Genomic DNA, 15,179 nt, shown 5'->3' on the forward strand with positions numbered 1-15,179 from the left:
CACATACCCATTTTTGACCATGAGCTGCCCGCAGCCTCAAAAGACAGGGATGAGTGGGAGGAGTCCTAGTTCTCCTCGGAAGCAAGTTATCTTCAAGAAAAGCAGTCGTGACAAGGGTGTAAGTACCATAGTACTAGGTTCATATAGGTATGAGTTTTACTTAGAGTAGAGAATGACTCAATAGAAAGTTCTGTTCCACCCCCACCCCCTTTTTCTTTCTTTTTGAAGAAGGACCATAAAGTGTATTTAATGATAATTTTGAAGATTTATTACAATGCAAGAGGAAGGCAACTTACTTCTCCCTCCTCCTGGGTTGTAGTCCTGCTTGTTAATGTTTAGAACAAAGGTCTTTCCCACCTGATGGCACCAGAAATCTTTACATCTCTACACATTATTTATGTTGTGTTGAGAGTTGACCTATATCAGTTCTTCAGGACTAATATTCTGAAGCCTGTGAATAATCCTGTTGAGTCTCGTGGGTATTGTACAGCTGCTGAAAAAAAAAAAACGGGATTGTCCTGATCTCTGAGATTTATAGTTCTCAACTTTATCCCTCTGCCCAACACACGTTCATCAACACTTTGTAGTTCAGCCATCATCATCTTCTCCCTACAGCTGACCATCTATCTTGGAAAACGAGACTTCACTGACAATGTAGGGGATGTGGAACCTGTAGGTAAGTCACAAGAATATGTGCTGCCCTTCTTGCTTTCTCAACCCCAGTTATCCTTTGTAAATTTTTTTTTTCTTTCTTTCAGATGGTGTTGTATTGGTGGATCCTGCAATTATCAAGGGGAAAACAGGTCTGAGGTTCTATGAGAGATTGTTATTCCTCTTTTAGAAATGAGGTGATGAGATAGAGCCTTTTTTTTGTTTTGTTTTAAAGGAAAAAATGTAACTCTTCCCCAGTGAATACTCAGTGTAATGTACGTTCTTACATATGGTATGAATACTTACTGGGTTATACAACAGTGCTGAAATGGGTTTCCCTGACTCTCTAGTGCAGGAGTATGTTACATCCCACCTTAGGTGCAGTGTTAACCTGCTGCATGCTTTACCTGTTGTGTGCTTCTTTCCAGTGTATGTGTCCTTGACCTGTGCTTTCCGGTATGGCCAGGAAGACATTGATGTGATTGGTCTCACCTTCCGACGGGACCTGTTCTTCTCTCGAGTCCAGGTGTACCCACCTGCTGACAAGCCAAAGGCTCTTTCCCACTTGCAGGAATCTCTGCTGAAGAAGCTGGGGAAAAATGCTTATCCCTTTTTCTTTACAGTAAGTATCTCATACAGAGCCACTGATCTTCTTGTCCCTGTCTGTTATTACCAGGCTAGTGAAACCTAGTGATGGACTGAAGACAGGGATTAACAGTGAATTCATGTTATGCAAGGTACCACTTCTCAGTGACAGGCAATGTACTAATATTTTTTTTTTCTTACCATCCTAAGTGGTAAAGCACAAGAAGATCCTACCTGTGTGTGAAAAGTGCTTTCCTCAAAATGGCAAGGAAACATGCCATGGCTTTATGCTAGCAACAGCCTCTCACATTCTTGTCTTCCCCATTCCCGAGAGGATGGAACACTTCATAGCATTGCCCCAGTGCTCACAGTGGAAGTGCTAAATCCTTTTTCTTTAACAATTTTATGGACCAAACAAGCAGATGAAAACCTCTTTACCAGATGTTGTCAAAAGATAACAGCTCAATGCCCAATTCTGATTCTGCCAGAATATGCTTCCAGTACTGTCAGTGACAGCGTTCCCTAGGAAGATTCAGGTTTGCAAACCACGTGTTCTGATATAGCAACAAAGAAGGCTTTGAATAACTCTACTAAATGGGTTCGTACCTGCCATAATGTTATTAACCACTCTGATACAATCTGGTGATCTTCAAACTTCTGGAGGCTCTAATGGCATGTTAGCACTCAGCCTCCATTAACTACTCTGCAGACTTCCCAGTTGATGTCTGGAGTTACTGGTTCTGTGAATTGATACAGGCCGGTGGCTGGCTGATCTTCACAGCCTGCTGTGTCGTGTGGTATGTCCTTGGATGAGGAGCCAGATGTTGCAGCTTCTACTCTAAGATGTGCTTCTGGTGTTCTGTTGATTTTTTTTTTTAAGACCAGTGTTTCATGTGCTTAGACCTTTTTTTACCTTTTTTTTTTCTTAAATACTTTCTTGACACTTAAAGTATTTTGGAAGAGAGAAACTCATTCATACAAGTAAGATAAGCCCCATACAAGCAAGAGAAGCCCCAGCATATTAAGATCCTTATCTTAGCCAGAACTCCAATGGGTTACCACATTACAGCGAGTGACCTGTTGTCTTTAGGATTGCTTTGTACCTTTTGTGAGCAATATTTTAACTAAACTATCTGTGTAATATTGCTTTGTGGTATTTTTCTCCTCCTCTTCTCACAGTTTCCAGATTACCTTCCTTGTTCAGTCTGCCTGCAGCCTGCACCTTGTGATGTTGATAAGGTGAGACCAATGGGACACCTGTACTTAATCATGTTTGAAGCAAGTCAGATTGAAAAAGTCATGTGAATTTATTTGGCTGGCCTGAGAGCACAATAAGGTGATAATGGATTTTACTGTGCTCTGCCACCAATATCAGGATCCTGGCTTCAGAGCTACAAGTGTGTGTCATGGGACTGAAATTTAAGTCCTCAGAATAAGAAAGGGATAGCAGCAAGAGTACTAAATCTACAACACTTGTACTTTCCTTAAGGGTACCACTTGATTTGCAGGTTGGCTGCACATAAAATGCTTGTAGCTGTCGGGCTGCATGAGAGAAGACTGAGTGTCTCAAATCTCACAGATCACTACAAGACCTGCTTCTGAATTAAATGCAGAGAAGGGCTGGCTTAGATGTGTATAAATAAAACAACCCCTGGCATAAAAGTCACCGCATCATATGTTCTACAAGGTTTCTGACACCATTTAAAGTATTCCTTTTATACTTAACCTGGATGCTTCTCTGAACAGCAGAGCTAGAATAACCTGCTGGGCAAGATGAGACATGGGTTACAGAATCCAGTGCAATAAAGATCAGCTGTGTGTTTTGCCAAGGAGGAGTATTCTGTCAAAAATCCTTGCATTGCTCTGTAGAGAGTTATCTGGGACTCACTTGGATGTCCTGTGGTGCTATAAACCTGTTAAAGCAAAGGTCAGCTTGGCCTCATCACTCCCACTGTAGATGTTGGGAAAGAGATTGATCCTGAGTTAGTGGTATTACAAAGCCAATTCAGAATTCAATTCAGAAACGCAAGGTGGAGAGGAGAGCCTCGCAGGCTGGTTAGTCTTCTAACCTGTAGCATGCTGTGAACTCTACAGCACTGCTCTCTCAGGAGGCCTTTTAGGAGTAGGGAACTGAGCCACATTTATCAGTGTCAGAGTGGAATGGATAGATGCTGCCACATCAGTTGGTAGGGATCTCTATTAGAATAGTAGGAGATCAGAAGAATTTGCAATTGGCAGAAATCTTCCACTTTCTGGTGTACAGAAAGATATTTAAACATCTGCAGATGCTCTTTGCTTCTGACACTGACTTTGTAGCTGTCCTTTCTCTCTGGCAGAGCTGTGGGGTGGACTTTGAGGTGAAAGCTTTCTCCACAGAGAACGTAGAAGAGAGAGTTCATAAGAGGTAACAGATTGTGTGTGTCTGTCCTCATCTTTGCCCTTATTAATGGGGATGGGTGGTCCAGTAATGCACCTTGGTTGCTTGTTCGAGTTTGCTCCACTCGCCAATGGCCTTCTTGGGTGTAAGCACATATGAATGCAGAACTCAGGCCTCAGCTAAGCACAAAGCACCACCATGTTGTCCTTTCCTGCTTCCCAGGAACTCTGCACGTCTGCTGATCCGTAAGGTGCAATATGCTCAAGAAAAGCCAGGACCCCAGCCTTGTGCAGAGACCACCTGGCAGTTCTTCATGTCCAACAAGCCATTACACTTGAAAGCTTGCCTCAGTAAAGAGGTGAGGAGTTTGCCATGAGCTGTGGACTTCATAGTGCTGATGCGCCAATATGCATTTTGCTGTCCAAAGCAGCTACTTTTGTATTACTCAGATGATCACAGCTGAGAATGACTTGTACAAGCATTCAGGGGCTCCCTTGTAATTCTGTAGATATCCTTCAGGAAGGGTGGGACCCTATTGCCAGACACATTTGAGGTGAGATTGAAGGAAGGGTCATGAATCATTGCTAGGGGTCATCTTGCGTTTTCTGGCCTCTTGAGGAAATTTAATCTGGAGGGACTAGAGTGGTTTGGGGCTTGGGAGAAGCCTCTTGGCTGGATTTCTGAACATCGAATTCTTTCTAGGTGTACTACCATGGTGAGCCCATTCCAGTCACTATCACCATCAACAACAGCACAGAGAAAACAGTGAAGAAGATCAAAGTCCAGGGTATGGTTTTACTGTTGCTTGGGATTCTTTGAGGTGAAGAAGATTGAATAGTGAGAGGACTGAGAGACACAATGTTGCCTGGAAACAATTTAAGCAGGCAATCTGGGGCAAGTCAGGAATTTGTCCTGTTTGTTGCTGTCTCTTTGCTGTTCATGGAGTGAAACACTGCAGCTTTTTTCCTGATTTTCATGGTTAGTCACAACTTCAGGCACCAGTATGCCCCCTCTAGTAAAGAAGAAGGATCTGGTATCTGCAGCAGGTAACAGAAAAATCCACCTCTTTTGGGAGGCTAGTGGGAAGGCCTCCCCTGTCAGTATGATACTCCTGCTAACTGTGAACATGCCCAGGTTGTGTCAGTTCTGCCTGGGGTTACAGAAACATCTGGCAATGTGAGGAACAGCCACTCTGCCAGCAATGCTGTCATTCCTCCCAAGGAAGCTGAGGACAGGGGCTGAGTTTCAGAGGCGTTTCAGTACTGTTTGTGTTTTATTTTCATCCTGCAAACCCCATTGCACTTGGACCTGTGGAACACAGTCTGAGACACAAAGGGTGAGAAAGAGAATGCAGGGAGGGAACAAAATCGCTGAAGTGTACAAAGCTCTATAGCAGAGAAAGTCAATTCAGTGCCAGTCTGCAATGCACTGTTTAGCGATTCCAAAGTATTTTTAGGCTAATAAAACTCTGTCAGGCAGAAAAAGACTTTGTTGGTCCCCAGATTCTGTCCTTACCCTTTTTTTTGGTGTTTGATTGAAGAATATAAGCCATTTATTATCAGAGGTTCTTGACTGTAGTCTGCTTGGTGATGGTGTCTCCTGAATGCAAATGCGTGGGTTCTAGATGCACAAGAGATACCAGACACCATAGATAAAAGTTATTAGAAAAAAGAGAGGGAAATCTTTATAAAGGAAAGAGCAGGTTCCTGAGGGAAACCATGGCTTATTGATTTTTTTTCTTTTTACCCCCAAATCTGGGTTGTGGGTGCCATTCAGGGAGGATAGACTTTGACCATTCGTGTGCTGTTGGTCTCTTTCCAGGTCAGCCTATCTGACCTGGTGGTCCCTTCAGGCTCTAAACGGATGGGTTTTCCTGCTGTCCTCATCATGTCTTCCATCCCTGAAACTCAGCAGAGGGCAGGCAGCTATGTCGTTTCTGAGGTGTACACACTATTGATTGTCTGCTTTCTCCCTTCTCACTCAGTGGAACAGGTTGCCAATGTGGTTTTATACTCCAGTGACAGCTATACAAAAGTGGTAGCTGCTGAGGAAGCACAGTGAGTGAATGCTCTGTTTATCCCTTCTTGCTCCTTCATACCCTTTCAGTTACTCTCCTCCTCAGTAATGGAGGTACTTCTAGCTATAGTCTGGCAGTTGCCTGCTGTCACAGTGCTCTCATCTCTCCTCTTACCCTGTTTGTGTGTCCCCCACACCACCTGTAGTATCTGGATACAGCTGGTCTTCTTTTCATGTAGCCAGCAGGGACCCTACCCAATTTTTCAGAGAATGGAGAGATTGCAAAAGAGGTTTGAAGAGTAATTACCTACTACAAAAGCTTAGCAGGGGCTGTGGAAGGCTCCTCATTGCTCAAAATCTTTAAATAGAATTGCATCCTTTTTGTGAAAGGTGCTGCTGTTTGGGCGTCATGGATGCTCTAGCTTGAGGCCAGTCTTTTTCACACTATTTATATTTAATCTGGTTTCTTTTGGCTTTAGAGAGCCCATGAAAACCTTGAGATCCTCACATTGTAGAAAATCACTTCCTCTTTTGCACTGCACTGTCATAGCAGCATTGAGCTTTACTTTGTTAGAAGAGTTGGACACACCCAGACACTTTGTTTTTCTGATGTTTTGCTCTGTAGCCTGAAGACGTGTTTTCCAGTGTCTTCTCAACTAGGATTCATTTTGTCCAGATTTGGAGAGTCTCATCTTAGTTTTGACTTACTTTAGAAGTCTGCCTTAATGTGAAATTAATTAATTATTTTCTGCATGTGCTTGTTCCTTTCTGCTGATTACAACGGCAATTTTTCAACTAGCTTCGCTGTAGACATCTGCATTGTAGACAACTAAATTTGGACAGATAAATTCCACTCCTTTTGGACAGCTTTGTAATCTTTTGGAAATTCTCTTTGTTGGGTGTGTTACACAAATCAGAGCTCTCACCTGCTACTTGTTTTCAGGGAGAAGGTGCAGCCAAACAGCAGCCTGACCAAGACACTGACACTTTTGCCCTTGCTAGCAAATAACCGAGAGACACGGGAAATAGCTCTGGATGGAAGGCTTAAGGATGAGGACACCAACTTGGCTTCTAGTACTATGTGAGTAGAATTTTCAATGATCCCAGGTAGTGGAGGATTATAAAGATGTCAGAGATACTTCTCTCAGGAGTTTGCAGGTGTAAATGTGTGCCCAGACAGGTATCTCTGCACTGCATTGCTTAGCCTATCATATTCATTCAGGATGAATAGTGATGATGATCTGGAGATGTTCCTCAGGCTCTGTCACTTTCAGGAGAATGGAGTCTTCACCTCATTCTTGTTCCAGGTTGTTGCTGTGTTGTACCACCTAACCCTACTGTCTGTTCTCTCTGGTAGTATTAAGGATGGAATAGACAAGACAGTGATGGGGATTCTGGTTTCCTACAAGGTCAAAGTGAAGCTCACTGTTCCAGGGTAAGAGTACCACACTTTTTGCTACATCTGCATAAAGACAGGGGAGTGGGTGTACTTCACTGATGAGTGGGGAGATGGCAGCACAAGTCCACCCCAGCAGAAAAGACAGGCAGTAGAATGTCAGGCTGCCTGTAAAGCATAAGATGCTATCCAAAGAACCTGTCCTGAGCCAGAGTGGTTAGATTACCTTCCATAGATACCATCTGACTTTCTTGTTCTTCCAGAGCAGAAGGTAGAGACATCTGCCTGAGAGTCATAACTATTGTAGCTCAGGTTCAGTACTGAGCCAGCCTTCTGGGAGAAGCTGATGTTATCAATATACAGTGCAAAAGAGGACAAGAATAATAACTCTGAGTTGATGATAGTTGATGATATCCTCTTTTCTAGCACAAAAACGAGTCATTGATTTACTTGCCTTCTGTGCTCCTCTGGTTGCCCTTGCCCTTTGGCTCTCGGAAAAGCACCCATGCCCAAAACTTAGTCAGGAATTCAATAGAGCCTTTCTCCATGGGAAGGACATGAAAAATTAAAATTACCTTTTTAAAAACCAAGTTTTTCTGGATGTTATGTTTTATCGCAAGTAGAGAAGACTATATGAGGAAGGTAATTTTAATAGTCCACCAGTAAACCAGCACTTGATAGTGCAGCACAGTGTTTTTCTTCTTGTTTTCTTCTGTAGCATGCTGGGAGACCTCACTTCTAGGTAAATGTCATCTATTTTTACAGATCATGTAGTTTTAGTTGTGAATTCATCTTTTTACCCTCTTTGTTATTCCCCTTCCACCTCCCTAAAAAAAAATTTTAAACCAAAACAAAATGAAAAAATTCTGCCTTAAGCTGATACAAGAAGTCTGTGCATTCAACTGTGAAAATGAAGCAATTGAAAAAATACCTTTGATTCTATGTACATGTAAGTACAGTCAGCCCATAATAACCTCAATTTATTAAAGTGAATGTGCCTGGGATGTTTGTGGAGAAATCAGAGTTTAAATCATTTTGAGGGAAAAATTATGATTAGAAAAAGACAAAAGAATGGGTGAAGCTGGAGTTCAGGGCCTGGGCTGACCTGAGGTGGGGACTGAACCAGACATGAATGGGTCTGATGCATTCTCTCTTCTCCTCAAAGCGAAGTGGGCACAGAACTGCCGTTTCGTCTCATGCACCCCAAACCTGAGGAAGAGAACCCAGCAGGTCAGTTATGTCTGTTTTTTTGCCTCCAATCGCTGAGGTGGAATCCTATCATTGCAAGGCTTACAATGGTTTGCTCCACAGGAAGGCTTTACGGTCTACAAGGCTCCATGTATGCATGTGTGTGTGTATATATATATATATATATATACACACACATATATATTTGTATATCGCAACCTCAAGGCACAAAATAACAGGGAGGAGGATGCTAAGATAGGTGGAAGTGGAAATGGGTCATGTTCCATTTTTATCTTTGATCCATGGAATCATAACTCAAAGCACAGGGACTTGAGGAAGTACTGCACAGTTAAATTTCATGACTACTGTGCAAAATGTCCTGAATTAAAGAATTAGCAGTTCTCAGCCAGCTTCCAATATACTACAAAAAAAATCTGTCACAGAAAACATCTAAGGCACATGAGCATTGTAAAAAGCAAAATACAAGTTAGGAGGTGATAAAACTGTGATTTAGGATATCCATTATCTTGATGTGGCCTTTATGCTGAGTATCTGAGATGAATGTCTCTTCAGAGTCAGGTCAGTAAATGGAAGTGTGGGAACTTTAAAGCAGTGTAAGGAGCTAGCTTTCCCCAGGCATGTCAAGGTTTGGGATCAGATTCCAAAACTGCAGCCTGTCTTGAGCGTCTGTGTTCTCCTCCCACTTCCTCAGGCCCTGGCTCTCTGTTCTTCAAGGTGAAACCACAAGGTGCTCACACTAAATCAGAAGCTCCTGTACAGCATCTGAAGCAGCTATTGAACACAAAACATTATGCCAGCCTTTCAATATTGGGGCTGTTAGGGAGGAGTGATCTTGCCCTGCCCTCAATATCTGGACAGAGTTTCAAGGGCTTCAGATAAAAACCCATGGCTGCTTCTGTGCTGCTTATCTTTTCTGTCATCTTTTTTGTGGCTCTGTCTTTTCTGTCAGCTCTAACTTAAGTAAAGCTGCTGTTTCTAAGAAGCATTAGAAAGGAGTGACTTAAGTCCTTATTGTGCAGAATTGTTGGAGGAATTAAGAGTGAGCAATGAGAAGAGAGATTGGTGATCTGCTTCACACTCATTTGCTCTGGTTGGGAATTGATGTTTGCTAATTATGGATGTGCTGAAGTAGCCAAAGGTAGGTTTCTTCACTGCTGTGAGAATTGCACTACAGGAAACTCCAATTTTCACTGGGAAAAGTCCTGCTGTGAGCTGTGCGAGCCTGGCCTCTTGGCACAGACACAGAACATGCTCATATGAGAAGTTTTTTGTACATGCCCCTTCAGAGTAGCACAACAGTCTAGGAAGCACCTTTGGGACAAAAACACAAGGTCTATTCCCCTCTCACTGCTTTTCTGCTGTGGCTGTAGAGGATGCAGCCACATCACCAAGGAGTAGTACAGGACACCCCACAGCAGCATGTGGGCCAGAGCTGTCCTGTGAGAAGAGAAGGTGCTGTGAAGCAGTTTTGTTGGCGTAGCTGTGCCTATGCTGTGGGTTTCTCTTTCATGCTGCAGGCCAGTGAAGCTTTGCCAGCAAAACGCTGACATTGCTGCACACTTGATCACGACCTCAGTGTGACTCGTTGTAGGAGAGCTGCTTTGGCAAGGGTCTTCTGTCTCGTCTGGTAGCTTGTACATACTGAGGCGTTTCCCTCAGACTTTGGTGCAGCAATCCCCTTGTCGAGGAACTTGGAAGGGGGCTGGGGCTGGCCCGAGTGGCCCCAGGAGCAGTGGCTGGTGAGGGCCATCTAGCGTCCGTGAGAGCCTCCCATGGCAGAGTGCTGGTGGGGACAGCTCAGAGCTGCACAATACGGATCTTTCATGGGCACAGAGAAAAGCTTGAAAACTTCAAATAAGGATCATCCGAAAGCTTAGGTAACTGTAAAGTAATTCACATTTTTAGAATGGCAGGAATATTTTTCATGAGACGTTTCCTGGTGTTAACAATGCCACAAATCCCTTTCTATTACTTATGCTTCAGTCAGATGATTCTCACAGAAGCATTTGTAATACGAGGAAGAATGGAAGGCAGACAATTCTCACTTCTAAGATCATTTCAAAGGACAGATGATACACTCATTTATATAATATTGTCAAAAGGATGTGGGTAGCAGACTTTACAGGGGAAATGGAGAGCTGCAGTATTTCTCAGATCACTTGTTCTAACACATCCTCTTACCACAGCCCACATATTGTTTGCTACATTAAAGTCTTCTAGGGGCCTGCTGTCAGAAGATAGTTATGGTTCATCTATTTTGTAGAGATCGAAATTGCAAATTTCTTACACACAGAAATAATTGTAGGTAGTTTCAGGAGCTTATCTATGGGAAAGCCCTAACTCAAGAAATAAATGCCTTCTCGTAAAAAAAAAAGGCACAGATGACTTGAAAACTGTGATGGAACATGGTGTCTGAGCTCATTACAGGGAATAAAACAGTCTTCCATAGGAAGCTGGTAAACTAAATCTCTTCCTGGCTTTACTGGCCAGTAGTTTTCCATGCACTGTGCCTAATCGCTCTCTCCAATTAGGAGCTCATGCTTTTAAAATTTTTATTCTACCACCTTATCTCAAACTCTGGGAAATGAAACGTTTCATTAGTGAAATATCATCTAATTTGGTAAATCAAGACTTAATTGCAGAGATGGAGCTTCAACAAGCAATGTTTAGACTCTCAAAGGCCCCAAAAGACAGAATTTTGTTTCGTTGGCTTGTTCAGCAGACTCCACAGTGGGTGTAACCAGGGGTGCATGCACAGGGAATTTTGAGACCACTCCTCTTCTTTTTCAATTCCCTTTTGTTTTTACTGATGAGTCAGTAGTAACCAGTTTGCCTATGGCACCTCCCTGCTTACTTGACTGTCATTTCATTTAAGATACAGCAGGGAGAAAAGAAAAAAAATCAAAGTAACCATCTTATAGAGTCAAAGCTAAAGTGGGATTAAAAAATGTCATGTAGTATGATTCTTCATTGTCATGGGGTAGTATCCTTTTCGCAACATGATTTATGTCCAATGTAAATCATGTGTAGCACCAGTATATTTAATCATGCACAGCTGATTTGGATGTAGAGAGCTTCAGAAAGATAAGCTGCTCAAGAAGATGGTTTAATTTTTTTAGGGACAAACTGGGACAAGTGTGGTCACCTATTGTGTGCTTTATTTCACAGCATATTGTTTTGTCTGTGAGCAAGCTCTGGAGCAGTCATCATTCAGTAATAAGCAGGTCTGTCAGAGTGCATGGTTACTGCAGACTGATCTTTCTTTTCTATGCCTGGAGGAGGCAAAAAAAAGAACAGTTTGCTACCTTTCCTTTCCTCTGTTTATTTATAGCTTCCTTGTCTTGGACTTCTTGTAGGCCAGTATTTGCATGTTTCATGTATGCTGGTTTTACATCTGTTTTTGGACCCGTGTGGTTCACAGGTGGTTATTTTTAGACAGAGCAGTTCCTGTCACATTGGCAGTCTGTCTTTTCCACCTGTTGACAAAAATGTGTAGAGATCTGTTTCTTTTAAAGATAGATTCAAACTGGGTTGTGTCTCCGTGCTTCCAAGACCTTTCCTGGTCAGCATTTAGTCCAAAAGCTCCTGCTGTTTTTTCTCAAGACTGTGGTCTCAGCATGAGTTCTTTGGTCTAGGGTTTTCCTGCCCTTCTGCTGATGCTTTACATTTTGTGGGCCTATGTCTTGGACGAGCCTTTGTTTTGGCTGCTGTTCAACAAATTGTCATTAGTTTGCTCCTTTGTTGAAACCAGTCCTTTCACAGAAGGTTAAGAAACCCATAAATGCTGTGTCCCTTTACCAGTAAAGCTGTACCTGCCCTGTATTGGTATTGTAACTTCCAGGAATTAGTGAATTTTTAAAGCACTTGAATATCTTGAAAAATAACACAGCCTACTCCTTTTTTTTTTTCCTTTCTTTTCTTTTTTTTACCCCTCCCTTTAAAGTTGAGAAGTTAGAAGCAGTCTTATAATGAAAATTACCATATGCCACAATTTTAATTATATAGAATCAGTTCTGTGGATGTGTAATAAAAGCATACAGAAAACCTTCTGCAGAGAGTATGATGACATTCTGGAGCCTCACTGATCTTTGAACACAGCCCCCTCCCACCTCAAACCTCAAAACAATTGCTAGCATGCCGGTTTAAAAAAGAAAAGCTCTATTTGTTTTCAGGTGCCTGAGAATTTTTCAATATTACAATGTTAAATAAGCCACAGGACAGCAAGAGAACTATGTGGAGTGGGGCTAGGGTTTAAATGTAGACATTTAATGAGCGTATGGAATGTAGTATAGCACCCTGAAGATTAAAGTCTTGCATCTCTGAATGTAATCTTATATCTGAGGTGTATGGTAAGCATTACTCTGCTGCCACACTACTTATGTATTGTTTCAGTAAGCTGTGAGAAAGTGTTAACAGATCTAGAGATGTGGTGCTGAGGGACATGATTTAGTACTGGACTTGGTAGAGTTAGATAATGGTAGACTCAGTGCTCTTAAAGGTGTTTTCCAACCAAAACAATTCTGTGGTTCTATTCTGTGATTTACCTGACAGTAAAGTAATGCCCAACTGAAACAATACCTATTTCTGCTCCTCGATACTTGCTTTAAAATTTGTTTTCAAACTGCACTGGTGGGTATCTCACTCAGCTTTACCCACATCAGTGATGTCACTGTTCCCACAGTAATGAATGTACTTCAAAGTGGGGAAAAAGCTGACTATGTAAAGAATAAAAATTAGATGAAAAATGAAATGAAAATGATGCTTTATGTATTGGAAATTCTAAAAGTTCTAAATATTTCATTTTAAATCCATCTCAAGCACACATGTCCTGAGACCTTCCAGACTTCCTCTTGGCTTCTGTGAGAGGAGTAGACCATTCTTTCTGAGTGTGAATAGATACTATCATGAATATTATCTTTACATGATCCATCCTTTGAGGATGACATACTGACATACTTTTAATGATGATCTTTCCAGCAGTATTGGTTGCCACTTGTTGCCCTTGATTTTAGTGTGGGTTGTGGGTGGGACTTCTCTGGGTAGTGAGTTATCCAGTCACTGAAGCATCTCAGATACCTGATGATGATGGTCTAGGTGTGCTTTGCTCCCTGACTTAAATTCATGAGAAGTAAGCCATGGAAGTGACTGTTACTTGCTAAACTGTGAGAACCAAAAAAATCCCTGCCTGCCTTTGCATCACTGCAGTACAGTCTGTTCTATTTATTTTAGGCTGTGCTGAAACAGCTTCCAAAAGGAATCCTGCTAGCAAGCAGGATTTTTTACAGTGTGGTTAGCAAAGATCTCATTAAAGAAACTCAAATGCCAAAGGTCTTGGGATTTTATTTAGGGAAAGATGAAATTTGAAGTATTTCCTCATGTGCATGAGCTATCTAATGAGAGACCACCTAAGCCCTTCTGTATTCTGACCCCTGGTTTTAATAACTTTACCGTTTTCTCATCAGCTGACTACTTAAATTACAGTGACAGACCAGTTAAGACTAACATCATGTCACGTAAGCTCTGTCATCTCTGAGTAGAAGTGTGTGCACAGATGCCTCTCACAGCTGTGACTGCTAACAAGCCCTTCTGCTGTCTTGGGCAGCTTTGCTACAGTGCTTTTCCATTCAGGAGATCAAGTTTTGCTTCTGTGAGGTGCACATACACACATTTTGAAACTTTCTGGAATTCTTGTATTGCTGCAAATCCACTTATCACCTCTTTTATCTTGTCAGTTCATAAATTTTCCACTGTTCTAACTACTTGGTTTATCTTTTTCCTCCCTTACTGCCTGCTGACGACTGCAGGGAAGGATGGGTAAGTTTCTTTTAATATTTCACATTCTAGTGTCAGTGGTGCATTGACCCTTTGAAAACTCCTCAAAATTGCCCAAATATCGACAGCATTCACAGAATATGAGCTTAAATACAAAGTAAGTTACTGTCAGTTGAACAGCAATGACTGACCATGCAAAACTAGTTTAAATGATCATGTTTTGCCTCACAGTTGGAGGGAGATGTGTGTGGTCAGCTGATGATCTGTAGCTTTAAGTTCCAGGAACTCAGTAGGTTTGACCATGTGCCCCTACGTTAGTACAGAAGAAATAAGGATGAAAGGTTTCACATTTTATTTCCAGACAAAGACCCCTTTCAGGTTGTAGACCATTCAGATAGTTGATGAATATTTAGCTGGAATGGCTGTGATTTGGTACAGATGAAAACCTCCTCAGTTTGCTGATTTGCTCAGTCAACTACTGTTCATACTGATAGAATCCTATCAATAAAGATTGTGCCTGTGGAAATGTGATCCAAATGCCTTTAAAGACAAAGGAAATATTACTGGAGTCTGTTTCAGGCTTCTCTTCTTCCTCCTATAGTGTGCTAGTATAAAAAAAAAAATCGTTAACGTATTTTTGAAACACCTGTGTTTCTTCCATTTCAGTGAAGCAGAGCTGGTATTTGAGGAGTTTGCTCGTCAACAACTAAAAGATAGGCTTGATGATGAAGAGAAGGATATGCCTTCAACTGATGAATGACTAAAAGAACAAGCTGCCAGAGGAGCGATGTAGTCTGGCGTCAGTTAGAAATTTATGACCTAGGTTTTTAGTAAACTGCATGTTCTCAGAGCATGCATGGATCAGACCTGAGATCACTGGACATACAATCATGAATCTCTATTGCTTACTGGTGTCAGAGTTCCTGACTTTGGAATGCCAGTCTGAAAGGCTGGCTTGCAACCTTTAGGGATTCATTGAAGTCTCTCAACAGATTCTACAAAATTGATTTTATTTCCTTTTGATTGCTTTTGCATTGGTGCTTTATCCAACTCCTCTAGAGAATATTCTTGCACTGTCCCTCTGTCTGGCTTACATCCACTTTCTGTACCATTAATTGATGCAAGTCATCTTCAACAGCAGCTATAATGCTGAGATACAATGTTAGCTTTCTA

The 15,179-nt window shown here is 41.9% G+C and overlaps 1 protein-coding gene across 1 annotated transcript; it reads left to right on the forward strand.

Moving 5' to 3' along the window:
- Window positions 1-19: 19 nt before the first annotated feature.
- Window positions 20-14,766, forward strand: SAG (S-antigen visual arrestin). The gene is made up of 15 exons (XM_054385727.1): window positions 20-118; window positions 616-676; window positions 759-803; window positions 1,080-1,273; window positions 2,416-2,475; window positions 3,573-3,640; window positions 3,836-3,971; window positions 4,316-4,400; window positions 5,598-5,670; window positions 6,573-6,710; window positions 6,987-7,064; window positions 7,744-7,767; window positions 8,191-8,255; window positions 14,039-14,048; window positions 14,673-14,766. Exons 1-15 carry the CDS (start codon window positions 20-22, stop codon window positions 14,764-14,766), a joined length of 1,230 nt encoding a protein of 409 aa, XP_054241702.1.
- Window positions 14,767-15,179: the final 413 nt, after the last annotated feature.

The sequence above is a fragment of the Indicator indicator genome, chromosome 13 (assembly GCF_027791375.1).
Source record: "Indicator indicator isolate 239-I01 chromosome 13, UM_Iind_1.1, whole genome shotgun sequence".
NCBI classification, from domain to species: domain Eukaryota; kingdom Metazoa; phylum Chordata; class Aves; order Piciformes; family Indicatoridae; genus Indicator; species Indicator indicator.